The following is a 14647-nucleotide window of genomic DNA, read 5'->3' on the forward strand; positions in this document are numbered from 1 at the left end:
TAGGCGACCAGCTTGCCAAACTGATTAAGGTTAGAGAAGAAATTGCAAGTTTATCAAGTGAATGACCCCTCTCATGAGTAGGTCCATTGTTCATTAAGTATAAGCCACAATTCTTTAAAAAAAAAAGTTAAAATCTTTAACATTAACATTTTGATTATCAACAAGGTGCAAATTTAAATCACCTATCAAGAAAATTCTGGAGAATTGACTAAGGACTTGAAGGATTACTTCATTTAACAGAGATTGTACCTTTGGCCAATAGCCTGCAGGAAGATATACAAATAAAATGCAGATAGGCCTGGAGGATGAATCATCCCACAGATGGCTATATTAGAGCCAGAAGTGCTGTCAGTACAAAGAAGCCCCGTCATCCGGGACTCTGAAGCAGCTGAGCGAAATGCTGGTCATTGTTGGCCTGGGGGCGAGGAGAGTTTGAAGAATTGTTTCATTCCATATGCTACAAGTGCCGTATAAAGATAAGTGTTTTACTTTTGCATTAGCAATAATGGATGGACTTTGAAAGCTGGAAGTAGCTAAGAACAGCATCACAAGAGATTTTTTTCTGATTGACATAAAATAAAAAATAAAAAAAAGAGATAAAAAGGAGATTTAAAGAACAGATAGAGGTATGGGGAAGGTTTTTTTTTTCCAATGATGAAGATCGTTTGATCAAGTTAGCTCTTTAAATCTGTATGATTTTGAGCTCTTTGAGGCTTTTCCTTCCCTTTATGAATATCTTGATATAGTTTATACCCATCTAAAATCAAAATAGTGCTTCTCAAATAAGCACTATAATGTGATGTTAAATTCTTGAGTAGCTCAGACTAGTAGATGAGAAATTCACTAATGTCCAAATCTCTGAGCGTGATCTCTATCAATTTCTATGATTTCCTTTTCAGCAAGTAAACCATCCCGCCCTGCAGGCTGACGGAATCTCTTAACATTACCCTGTACCAATTAGAAATAGTGTCTGGTGCACAGATCAGTGTCCCTCAGGATCCCTACTGATTTAACAGCCTTCCCAAAGAATTAAAAAACCTTATAGTGAGTGCCAAATTATTTCAAAATACTTACAACAGGTCTTAAAATTTGGACCTTGGGTTCCTCTAAACAGTTACTAAAGAAATTGCAGTCTATTCAAAATACGGCATTATGTTTGATATGTTCCTTAAAGAAGTGTGATAGTGTTTCACCCTATTTCAGGAAGAGTCATTGACTTCCTGTTTATGCCAGTATTCTTTTCAATTTAAAAAAAAATTATATATAAGGTGCTCTTTGGGTTAACCCCATTATATTTTTAGATCATTTTATTTTTTTTTACAGAAATCTAAGAAAACTAGAACTATGGTTTTATTTACTTATCCTTACTTAAGAATTATGAAAAGATCTAAGTCTGGACAATCTTTTCTCATTTCAAGCAGCTCATCTGTATAAAGCTGTTCAGAGTTTCTTGCTTTCTGCTAGAAGTTATAGTAATTTCCAAAGACAAATTAAGACATATTTGTTTAGGAAATATGTTATGGAATATAGTAATTATGGGTCATTGTGTTTAGATTTTTTTGAATTTAAAGATTTAGTTATGTCCAGCTTCATTAAGATGTAATCCGCATTGAACTGTAAAGTATATGGCAGAATATAAGTTGTAATGTTAATGTTCAACTGGGCAACAGAAGCCTTTGAAAAACTATATTTTGTGACATGGATTAAAAGCTTCCACCCCCATGATTGCTATATACAGTGTAGGTGAATGCAGGAAAAGCACTTGCCTAAAATCTGTGCTAATGGGTGCCCTCTGCCAAATTACAGCAAAGAGGAGATAAATAGATTGCCCTGAATAAATTGAGAGCATGTTATTATCCGTAAAAACAATTAAGCAAAGTAAATAAGGCTTAGTGATTTTTTTACTTTGTTTCTAACCCTACATTTACAGATTTCATATTCTCTCTAAGATAACAAAGTTCTCAATTTTGCAGTCTTTTGCTGTTACAGGAGCATATATGGGGAGAAGCAGATGAGCATGGATCTTGGGGTGATAATTCTGAAGATCTCGAGGGCAGAGAAACAATTGACAAGCAGTGGCCAAAGCCAGAAGAATGTTTAGGCTCAATAGATAAGCGATATAATGAGCAAAAAGGGGGAGGTCATAATGTCTGTATGTAGCAGCAGTTCTCAACCATTGCCCGAGGGGGGGGGGGGGGGGGTCGTAGGGCTGGCACACAAACAGAGCAGTGGGAGATTTTCTGTAAAGTTTGCAGCATGTCTCTATCTTCCCTTCCCATCCCACTGCGGATCCAGCATCTCTCCTTTGTTTTACCTCACCCCCCCCCCCCCCCCCCAGTCTCTCAAATCTGACCTCTTTACCGGCAGTGGCAATGATAAGACCATGTCTGGGCCGAATGGGAGCCTTTCCTCTGCCATGTCCTGCCCCTCTGATGCAACTTTCTGTTATGTGTGGGCGAGATGCTCCCATTCAGCCTAGGCAGGACCTTATCACTGCTGCTGCCGGCTAAGAAATCAGGTTTGATGGACTGTGGGGGTGCAAGAAAGGATGAGGGAGAGGTGTTGGACTCATGGAGGGGGATGAGGGAAGAATAGGAGCGATGCTAGTCTCGTGGGGGGTTTGAGGAAGAAGTACTGCATATCGCTTCTTCCTTTCCCCAGGTCCCTATCATTTCAGTCGCAGTGATATCATTCCTCACATACAGAGCTACTCCTCCACCTTTACGACCCTCTCTATCCTTCCTAAATAGATTATAGCCTGGTATGTTTGCATCCCATTCATGGGAACCATTGAGCCACGTCTCCGTGATTGCAACAACATCCAAGTCTGCCTCCAGCATCAGGGCCTGAAGGTCATGAACGTTATTGCTTAGACTGCGAGCATTTGTGGTCATCGCTTTCCATCTACATTTCTTGGTATGCGTTTCAACATTAGTGATTTGGGGGTTTCTTTTCTCTTTGGGTACCTTCATATCTTTTTGTTCCACTTTTATTGTTTTTTTCTATGGCTTCCTTTCTGTTTTCAAGAACATCATAGTGCTGTAATGGAGTAAAAGAATTTTGTAGGGGCAATACTTGTGAGGTCAGATGTTTTCTTGTCACAAAACGAAGTCTGCCTGAGCCTACAGTGATCCATGTATTTTTAGGTGGTTTTATCCTTTGTGGTAGTGGTGATAATTTGGTATGATTCTGTGCAGTATGATATTGTGCAGTCCTAGATGCTTGTTTAAGTGCATCTAGTTCCTGTTTTACTTTACTGAGCTCGTGTTTTAATCTAGTGAGTTGCAGACAGATAGGACAAGCCTTAAGTCTCCAGATAATTGGTCTTGAAACTAAAGCACCACAATTATTACAGAGAATAAAAGTCATCCTGATTGGTTGAAATGGGTATGAACAGGTGTGATATAGTGAGAACAGCAGCCTATGGATCTTTTGGCTGAGATTCTTATTAGAGCAGTAATCCGTAGCTGGTGAGTAGAAGACTGGGGATTCCTGTGATAATGAGGGGTTTTCTTTTCAGAGACAGTTGTAATATGGGTGGAGTTAATTTGTGATAAGTAGTGTATTTGGGGAAGTTATTTATGAAGTGTCTGTCTTGGGGTGGGTGGGTTGAGGGGCAGGGTGGACGGGCTTAAGATTTTAGGAATGTGTCTGCTGTAACCTATCTGAAGAGCTGCACTTGAATTCACCAGAAGAAATGTCAAGGTGTACAGCTCTAAGGATTGGGACATGCAAATCACAATTTTAGCAGAGTATGTAACAAAAACAGGAAAGATATAAAGATATAAATGCAGAATTAAGCCAGAGCAATTCTTATCTGTGTGTATCCTTCAGGCAGGAGTCAGTAAAGACCATGTGGTTTAACTGCTCTTCCTCCAACACAAACTATAGCCTCACCTTAACCTACAGATTTACAAGCCAGATGGGGGAAGGGTATCAACAACTTGAAAAGCTAAAGGTGGACAAAGCCATGGGACCGGATGGGATCCACCCCAGGATATTGAGGGAGCTCAGAGAGGTTTTGGCGGGTCCTCTTAAAGATTTGTTTAATATATCCTTGCAGATGGGAAAGGTTCCGAGGGACTGGAGAATGGCAGAGGTGGTCCCTCTTCACAAAAGTGGTGATAGGGAAGAAGCTGGAAACTACAGGCCGGTAAGCCTCACTTCGGTTATTGGAAAAGTAATGGAAGCGATGCTGAAGGAAAGGATAGTGAATTTCCTGGAAGCAAATAAGTTGCAAGATCCGAGACAACATGGTTTTACCAAAGGGAAATTGTGCCAAACGAATCTCATTGAGTTCTTTGATTGGGTGACAGGAGAATTGAATCAGGGACGAGCTATGGACGTAATCTACTTAGATTTCAGCAAAGCTTTTGACACGGTTCCCCACAGGAGGCTCTTAAATAAACTGGATGGGCTGAAGATAGGACCTGAAGTGGTGAACTGGATTAGGAACTGGTTGATGGACAGACGCCAGAGGGTGGTGGTGAATGGCATTCGCTCGGAGGAGGGAAAGGTGAGTAGTGGAGTGCCTCAGGGATCGGTGCTGGGGCCAATTCTGTTCAATATATTTGTGAGTGACATTGCCGAAGGGTTAGAAGGTAAAGTTTGCCTATTTGCGGATGATACTAAGATCTGTAACAGAGTGGACACCTGGGAGGGAGTGGAAAACATGAAAAAGGATTTGAGGAAGCTAGAAGAATGGTCTAAGGTTTGGCAATTAAAATTCAATGCGAAGAAATGCAAAGTGATGCACTTAGGGAATAGAAATCCACGGGAGACGTATGTGTTAGATGGGGAGAGTCTGATAGGTACGGGCGGAGAGAGGGATCTTGGGGTGATAGTATCTGAGGATTTGAAGGCGTCGAAACAGTATGACAAGGCGGTGGCCGTAGCTAGAAGGTTGTTAGGCTGTATAGAGAGAGGTGTGACCAGCAGAAGAAAGGGGGTTTTGATGCCCCTGTATAAGTCGTTGGTGAGGCCCCACCTGGAGTATTGTGTTCAGTTTTGGAAGCCGTATCTTGTTATGGATGTAAAAAGAATTGAAGCGGTGCAAAGAAAAGCTACAAGAATGGTATGGGATTTGCGTTACAAGACGTATGAGGAGAGACTTGCTGAGCTAAACATGTATACTCTGGAGGAAAGGAGAAACAGGGGTGATATGATACAGACGTTCAAATATTTGAAAAGTATTAATCCGCAAACGAACCTTTTCCTGGAGATGGGAAGGTGGTAGAACGAGAGGACATGAAATGAGATTGAAGGGGGGCAGACTCAAGAAAAATGTCAGGAAGTATTTTTTCACGGAGAGAGTGGTGGATGCTTGGAATGCCATCCCGCGGGAGGTGGTGGAAATGAAAACAGTAACGGAATTCAAACATGCGTAGGATAAGCATAAAGGAATCCTGTGCCGAAGGAATAGATCCTCAGGAGCTTAGTCAAGATCGGGAGGCGGGGCTGGTGGTAGGGAGCCGGGGATAGTGCTGGGAAGACTTATACGGTCTGTGCCAGAGCTGGTGGTTGGGAGGCCGGGCTGGTGGTTGGGAGGCGGGGCTGGTGGTTGGGAGGCGGGGATAGTGCTGGGCAGACTTATACGGTCTGTGCCCTGAAGAGCACAGGTACAAATCAAAGTAGGGTATACACAAAAAGTAGCACATATGAGTTATCTTGTTGGGCAGACTGGATGGACCATGCAGGTCTTTTTCTGCCGTCATCTATTATGTTATGTATTATGACCCATAGGAGGAGGTGGCAGTGGCTTACCAAGGGTGGGGCGGTCTGCCCCGGGTGCACGCTGCAGGGGGGGTGCAGGGAAAAGTCACGGGGCTGTCAGCTCCGCTAGTTCCCTACTCCCTCTCATGTTACTTCCTGTTTCGAGACAGAGGGAGCAGGAAACCGGCAGAGCCGACAGTCGTGCGGCTGCTCCCGGCACCCCAGGAGATAAGAGCAATGCACCGTGGGGAGTGTTTTGAGGTGATGCGCCAGGGGGGATGATGATGCTGCACCCATGGAGGGACACGCTGCATCCATGAGGGTACGCAGTGGCGATCCGCCCCATGTGGCAGCCGACCAAGGAACACTACTGGGAGGTGGAGGGAGGGAAGGAGAGGGAAATAGAGAGATAATGGACCTGTAGGGTGGAGAGGGACAGGAGAGATGCTAGACTTGGGGGGGGGGGGGGAACAGGAGAGAGAGAGTATCGTTTATTTCAGTTTCTATACTGCCTGGTTCAAAAACAAGATCACCGTGGTTCACAACCCTAACAAGACAAAACAAAAAAAGCCAACAACAAAAAAAGGAACTCCAACTTAAAGTAGTAAAGATACACCCAAACAAGACCACATACACTCTAACAGCAATCATAAGCACAATCAACAACCACAAAATAAAATATTACTGCTATCAAAACTCATACCTGGCCTCAATCTCCACTAACTCTCCGGAAGAGTGACAGCACAAGCCATTAAAAAAAAAAAAGAGCTTTTAGGAGGCATTTAAAATACGGAAGAGACTATACTCCCCTTAGAGACCTGATGTCAGACTATGGATGAGGAAACTGGGGAGAGAGGGGACTGGAGATGTCAGACTATTGGGGGAGGGACAGAGTGAGTAAGAGAGAGAGAGATGCTGGACTGTGGGAGATGGAGGGAAGGAAGAAGATGTGGCTATACAAACCCTCAGGCTATGTACCTTCTTGGATTGTGTAAGTGGTAAACCACAGTTAGCAGGCTATCATTTCCAGCGTGTGTTTTGCCTCCTACACAAAACAAAGGAAGGGTACACAAAGGTGGAGGTGTGCTGGTTCCCTACGTAAAATTAATCAGAGTAAAAAGGGGGAAGTAGGGAGAGTTGGCTCTTCTCAAACACCGAAGGAGACATGTAGATGGATAATAGCCTTTATTACAAATCATCGCTTTTGATGGTTTGTAATAAAGACTCTTACCCATCTACACGTCTCCTTCGGTATTTGAGAAGAGCCAACTCTCCCTACTCCCCCCTTTTTGTCTTGCCTCCTACACAATCCAGGAACGCACAGGGCATTGGGATTTGTTTACTGTTTACCTGCAGCTGCTATCCCCTCTGCTGAACATTGAAGCTGCACTTTTTTTTGGTGGGGGGAGGGTGGAGGAAGAGGTAGAGAGAAGGAACTGCTGGAGCATAGGGGTGGAAGGAAAGGGAGAGGGGCCAGGAAGTCGCTGGACCATAAGTGTTGGGGGAAAGGGAGAGGGGACAGGGAAATGATGGACCACAGGGGCGGAGAAGAAAAAGAGGTGAAGGGGTAGGGAGACACTGGGCTACAAGGGTATAGGAAGGGAGAGGGAGGGGAAATGTTTGATATGGTGGAACCACGTAGGAGAAATCATGTGGGTTTTCACAGAAATGAGTGAAAGGAGAATGGTAAGTACAAAATGAACAAATAAATGAGATATGACAAACTTAGAGGGTAATTATATAACAGGTTGTCTAGTTGAGAAAGCAAGAAGGCACCTGTTTTTTTGCCTATTTTATAAAGACACATAGGAACCTAAGTATCTGTAAAACACTAGGGGTAAACAGCAGAAATCACTACTAGATTGAAGCCACATTTACGTAGATGTTAATATGTAAAGTAAATGTGTATATGCTTATGTTATAAACTACACGAGATCCAAGAGGGCGACCACAAGCTAAGTTCTTGCTGTTTGCAATTTGCTCTGACCATGGAGAAGGGTAAAAGTAGACAATTGAGATGATCCTCTCACCCATCTGCAGTACCTTTTGCAGGTTCCATTGATTCTTTTGTGACTCATGGAGGGCAGCAACAGGAAGGTCTGGTTTTGAGCTCACTGGGGTTGGAACTCCTGAGAGTACAGCAGGTCTAATTCCCTCAGCCTGAGGTGATGCTGAGCCTACCTTGAGGACCCTGCCTCTTCAGCTGTGTGCAGCAAGCTCTCCACTCCCTGAGGTGCAATGTTTGGTGCAAGGGGGAGCCAAGGCAGCTGGGGGTGGGGGGGGGGAATAAGGAGTAAAGGTGCAAGTTATTGGTCTGAGTGAGAGAGCTGCAGTATAACTAAGTTTCAGGAGCAGTAGGTATGGTAATATACTATAGGGGAAGTTCTACTCAAGAATCTCCTGGTGCTGGTAGAGATTTGGGAGAAGTCCCTTTGAATGTGGCAATTTTGCTTCCTGCAGTTCTTGTGAGTAAACCTTTGGTTATGAATTTAGATTCAATCTGGTTTGCCATTTCTGATAGAATGTGGCCAAACCCATAGCTGAAACTGAAACCATTGCCCCTGGCAGAGAGCCATCCATTAGATTTCCCTGGGCCTAGCTTAGAAGCCAGTCAGGGCAGGAGGAATCCCCAGTCTCTCCTGCCCATGCCGGCTCTGCAGTTAAAATGGCTGCCGTGAATTCCTGCAGCAGTATCACAAGACTGTCACAGGAGATAGTGGCAACCATTTTGAGACTGGAACTGGCATGGGAAGGAGCACTCCCCATTCGCTCCCGAATTTGTAAGAAACCATGAAGAAACAAAAGATAAGTAGAGTGGTCTCAAAAACCAAAGAAGATAAAACCACTATAATTTAAATTCAACAGAATAAAACACCCAACATGGCCGTGTTCGTCGAATGGCTGCATCAGGTGTAACAAAACAAGTGGATGACATATTGCTGGTGAACTAGATTCATGTTTCCTGAAGAGTATTTCCTGGCAGTATTAGTCTGGAGGATTACTATATTTTATTAACTGATCTTGGCTTTATCTTCTTTGGTTTGTCTTCTATATATGGGTATATGGGGGCAATTCTATAAAGTGGTATCTAAATATAGGCATGACAAAGAAGCACACTTAGCACCAATTCTATTGTGGTATTATGGTACACCTAACCTGTAATAGAATAGTAGTGCAAAACCATTTTGGCTCAATGAAACTTAGACACCACAACTTATGCCAGGTCAATGGCAAGCATAAGCTGGTATGCCTGAGTGCACCTTGCAATGTGTACATCTGATGCTATTCTATAAGGATGATCCTAAAAAACACATGGGCAAGCGGTCTGCTACTCCCAGTAGAATGAAAGATGAAGAAGCAGACGCGGTAAAAGCTAGATTAAAGGCCTTTATTGTAGAAAAAGGGATTAAAAGGCACCTGATGCAGCCATGTTTCACTCAGCAGAGCTGCTTCAGGGGCGATACTTATACCTCAAGGTGTAATAATGTCACTTTACCAAAGGTAAAAGCCCTGAGGTGTAATACTGCCAACCAGTGGCGTTCCTAGGGGGGCTGACACACGGGGCGGATCACCGATGCGCCCCGCCCCCCGGGTGCAGCGCCCCCCCCGGAACAGTGCGACGCCCCCCCCACTGGTGAAACCCCCCCCCCCGATCCCCCGGCGAAATAACCCCCCCCCGGGTGCACGCCGCTGGGGGGGGGGGGGTGCTGCGCGCCTGCCGGCTCTTCGTTTTCATGCTCCCTCTGCCCCGGAACAGGAAGTAACCTGTTCCGGGGCAAAGGGAGCATGAAAACGAAGAGCCAACAGGTGCGCGGCACCCCCCCCCCCAGCGGCGTGCACCCGGGGCGGACCGCCCCCACCGCCCCCCCTTGGTACGCCACTGCTGCCAACGCACCCAGGTAAAACAGACCATTCAGACACAAGGGGATCTCTGCTCATTCAACCTACCTTTCATCGTGTCTGCTTCTTCATCTTCCATCCCACTATTCTATAAGGTGCATGTGTAGCTAGCAGAGACATAGCCAGACTTGACATTTTGGGGGGCCCAGAGTTAACATGGGACGCTCTAGGCACATAGGAGTGAGTAGTGTTTAGGAGTATAACAAATAATGCCTTAGAGTGAACTTTATGATGGATTTCTAAGTAAACAGTCAACATAAACCACATTCACACTTATGGAAACTTTGGAAACACGGACATTTTTAAATCTCTTCAGTTACTCACAGAACACAAACCAATTCTCACCAATTATAGAATAAAGGACCAAAAATTAGAAAAGGAAATACTAAGAAATCACATTCTCTATAAGCAGTACAGCACAGGAGAAATAAAAATAAGAATGTATTATCTACTGTAGAAAGCAAAATGCAAGATCACTTTCTACCCCAAAGTAAAACCCACACATAAATTATCTGGATACCTTTGAAATGTTACAAACTCGTGGGCCACAGTTTATATGAAATTGTTTAACCATCTTTAGGTTTTGCCTTTGGGTTAACAAGCAATACCATCTGCATGTACAGTCTAGATAAACAAATTTAAACAATCAATGTTGAAGGCATATGCCCATAATATGAAATACTTGGTAGCAATAATGAAACAGTGATGGAATATTCACATAGCAGGCGGCCAACAGATTTATTTTCCACTGAAAACAATTAACTTTGTATGAACTTGGTGGCTAATACTGTGCTGTTTGCTATTTTGTATTTTGGCTGTGTATTGTTTGCCTGCATAGTAAAACTTCACTTGCAAATATTTTTCTAACATAGCTTTAATTAACAAAAGCACATGATTTCATGCTGGATCACATCCATACATGTGACCTGACAAAATGGAGAAGATAGTTGCTTCTTAACACAGACTGCACTATTTCAAAACAAGAAACCCAAGAAAGGGAAGCTGCTGGGCTAGCTGGATTTGAAACATGGCGTCAAGAAAGTTTTCACACTTAATACAAATTTCAATAACATCTGTTGAGAGAAAAATAAGGCCACCTTTACTTTTCTGTGTTATCAGTGAATACAGTTTGCTGCCACTATCATCACTCAAAACGTTTATGCAGGGTTCACAATGTAAAGATGTTTTCAACTTAAGAACAACAAATCCAGCAATACATACAACATTTTTTTCTGAACACATGGACAGATGGGCATGTCTTGGGATATAAGTGCAACCATGGTCTGGTATTACTCTTTCATAAGGATCAGAATTGTGATGCTGGAAGTGTTACTTTGGCTGTGTAATTGCTTGATACAGTTAAAATGGGAAGCTTCCAGAGGCAGGCAATTTACCTTGGAGAATACCTTGCAGATTATTATGCACAAACATTTTGAACTGCCTAGTTGATGGGTTGTTGCTACAGCCTACAAGATGCCGAATTTTGCCAAATAGTAACTCTACATGATCTAGGCTTACTTTAAAGGCACACAGGAATCTTATCTGAATGTAGGCTTACCAATCAGGAAGCTATAGAGCATCAGCAAACTGTCAATGCAAACTGTAAACTCCAGGAATCCAGTTTTATGAACTGAGTCTAACATAGACTTGCCATGTCTGGACTCCTTCAAAGACATTATATAAGACTGTACAGAGTGTAAAATTGCAAGCAGCTATATTAGAACCTTGACATTTCACATTTCGCAACGTCAGTACATCAGAAAGACAATTAAACATGCAAATAAATTTAACAGTCGCTTCACAGTCAACAAGCTAAGAAATGATTTACGCTGATATTACAACAAGGACATCCCATCAAGCTATGCATCCCCCCCCCCCCCCCCCCCAAGGAAAAAACCTTGCCTTTTACAACCAAACAAACTTGAAGAAGGAATAAATATATACCACAGAACTGGAAAATGTTGGCAACTGACTCTGGACATCTGCATGAAGGTAGTTCTGCCCTCATTAATAAAACTATTTACTTCTGTGGGTTCTTGAACTATTGTGAATTGATGAAGATTGCTGTTATTTCTAACAAGTGGTATTTTTCCTTGCTTGTCTTTAAAAAGCTTTCAATAGATATTAAAAAAAAAATAGTAATTGATGACAATTATTCTTAAAGATTTAGACTTGTAAAATGTGCTGGCTACATGTGGAAGTGGCATCACTTACACAAGAAGGTTGCAAAATAGCTGTTCCATCAGAAAATGCTGGTAAAATGGCTGCTCCTACTGTGTGTGCCTAGGGTTACCATTTGTCCAGTTTTACCTAGACATGTCCTTTTTTTGAGGACACTGTGGGATGTCCGGGCGGCTTTTTCCAGCCTACCCGTTTGTTCGGGTTTGTAGACAAACCCTCAAAAAGAGGACAAATAAGTCTCCTGCTTGCTAGCGGCACCGCTTCAAAATGGCTGCCGAGACTTCAAGCAGTGGCATCGCGAGACTTCCAGAAGTCTTGTGAGATCACCGCTTGAAGTGTGAGGGCCTTTCCTTCCCCTAAGAGGCCACTAGACCACCAAGGCATGATAAGCTAGGGGAGGGGAGGGGATGTGGAATGTGGGTAGAGGGTAGGGGAGTGAGGGAGCTTTAAAAAAAGGTGGGTGGAGGGAGGCTGGAAAAATATTTGGGGGATGGGAAATATATAGAAGGGGATGGCTTTCTTTGGAGGGGTCAAGTCAAGGTGACTGTGTGGCGTAGGGGGGGTGGGATGGGATGGGGAGGGGAGGGGGTAGGGAAGGGACATGGTGGGGTGGGGAGGGGGTATGGCTATTGGTGTCCTCTTTTTTGTCAGGGCAAATATGGTAACCCTATGTGTGCTGGTAAATACAAATGCACTCCTCCACGATCTTATCCATATTTTTCAAAAGGCTTCACGTTCAGCAGAGCCTTTTGTAAAATACCACCGGAATTTAGCATGTCCTGACCTAGATGTCTCAATTCAAATCTCAACATTTTATATAAAATGGCCTTTCACATATGAAATCTCTCACAACTGCTGGACTATTCAGAAACAGCAGGAGGTGTTAGAGGTCAAAAATAGCACTTTATTTTCTGTTTTGGTCAAACTGGAATTCCTGTTGTTTGCACCTGGTGGTACAGCCCTATCCATCGTATTACCAGTGTTAGAATTCCATAGTTACCTTAAGGATGTCCCCCTTGCGGAAGCTGAGCTCATCCTCTGCTGTGGCACTGAAGTCATATCTAGCAATGGCTTCCATCCTAGGACCCTGGCATGGGCAAGCAGGCTAACCAGGCTGAAAAAGAGAAGCAGAAAGCACTTGGTAAAACAAGATACCAAAGGATCTCCGAGGGGCATGTTTTTAAATTTTACTGTGAGGGACATTTTGAAACATGTGCACTAAGAAAGAGAGAGGTCTTAAAACTCTATGGACATGTATCAAATTGATCAAGAATGGAAAGATCCAGACTATACTAGAAATCAGGATATTTGGACTATTTCCTGGAGCAGAGGGAAAAGAGGGCAGTGCTGGATTCTGAATCAGCAGCTTCAGACTGCTCAGAGCTCCCAGACTACTCTTCATAGTTACTGGGATTAAAAAAAAAAGGTTTTATGCAAACGGAAGATACATGGCCTTGACAACAAATACACCAAAAGTCTGTATAGAACACTTGTAGAGAAGAGGGTGTTGTATATGCTGCAGACTCATGTATATAGTTAATCATATGGATGACCTTTCTGTGATTGACAAATGCAGTGTATAAAGTTACTCATCAAAATTACCTAGAATTATGCACTATGTTAAAATGTTTTATTATGTATTGTGTTGACAATACAAGTAGTATACTATCGGTCTCATTTTCGAAAGAGAAGGACGACGTCCATCTTTCGACACAAATCAGAAGATGGACGTCCTTCTCACAGAAATGTCCAAATCAGTATAATCGAAAGCCGATTTTGGACATCTCCAACTGCACTCCATTGCAGGGACGGCCAAAGTTCAAGGGGACGTGTCAGAGGTGTAGCGAAGGCGGGACTTGGGCCTGCCTAACACTTGGACGTCCTTGACCCACAATTGAAAAAAAGAAGGACGTCCCTGACGAGCACTTGGATGTTTTCACCTGGACCTGTTTTTCGTACGACTAAGGCACAAAAAAGTGCCCGAAATGACCAGATGACCACCGGAGAGAATCGGAGATGACCTCCCCTTACTCCCCCAGTGGTCACTAACCCCCTCCCACCCTCAAAAAACATCTTTCAAAATATTTTGTGCCAGCCTCAGATGTCATACTCAGGTCCGTGACAGCAGTATGGAGGTCCCTGGAGCAGTTTTAGTGGGTGCAGTGCACTTCAGACAGGCGGACCCAGCCCCATCCCCCCTACCTGTTACGTTTGCGGAGGAAACAGCGAGCCCTCCAAAACCCACCAAAAACCCACTGTACCCACATCTAGGTGACCCCCTTCACCCGTAAGGGATATGGTAGTGGTGTACAGTTGTGGGTAGTGGGTTTTGGGGGGCTCAGCACGCAAGGTAAGGGAACTATGTACCTGAGAGCAATTTATGAAGTCTACTGCAGTGCCCCCTTGGGTACCCAGTTGGTGTCCTGGCATGTCAGCAGGATCAGTGCACTACAAATGCTGGCTCCTCCCATGACCAAATGGCTTGCATTTGGTTGTTTCTGAGATGGACGTCCTTGGTTTCGATTATCGCCGAAAATCAGAAACGACCAAATCTACGGACGACCAAATTTAAGGATGTGGACGTCCCTGACGGTATTTTCGAAATGAAAGATGGACGTCCATCTTGTTTCGAAAATACGGGTTTCCCCACCCCTGGATCGGGACGTTTTGTGAGGATGTCCAAATCAAAACTTGGACGTCCCTTTCGAAAATGCCCTTCCACGTCATACTTTGTTTGAATATTTTTTACTGCTGTAATTTTTTATTCCTCATGTTTGACTTATTCTTGCTTCAAAAAGGCAGTGAATAAATCTGAATAAATAAATAAAAAGTCTGCAGTTAGCTAGTCTACCTA

General features: G+C 43.6%; 1 protein-coding gene across 1 annotated transcript in view; it reads right to left on the reverse strand.

Moving 5' to 3' along the window:
* Nucleotides 1-14647, reverse strand: part of LOC115460233 (GRB2-related adaptor protein 2-like) — a 161800-nt gene that overhangs the window by 106625 nt on the left and 40528 nt on the right. The window contains exon 2 of the mRNA XM_030190048.1: nucleotides 12794-12907. Coding sequence (XP_030045908.1) covers nucleotides 12794-12871 — 78 coding nt within the window. The 5' untranslated portion in view covers nucleotides 12872-12907. The remainder of the gene's footprint in view (nucleotides 1-12793; nucleotides 12908-14647) is intronic.

The sequence above is a fragment of the Microcaecilia unicolor genome, chromosome 1 (assembly GCF_901765095.1).
Source record: "Microcaecilia unicolor chromosome 1, aMicUni1.1, whole genome shotgun sequence".
Taxonomy (NCBI): Eukaryota; Metazoa; Chordata; class Amphibia; order Gymnophiona; family Siphonopidae; genus Microcaecilia; species Microcaecilia unicolor.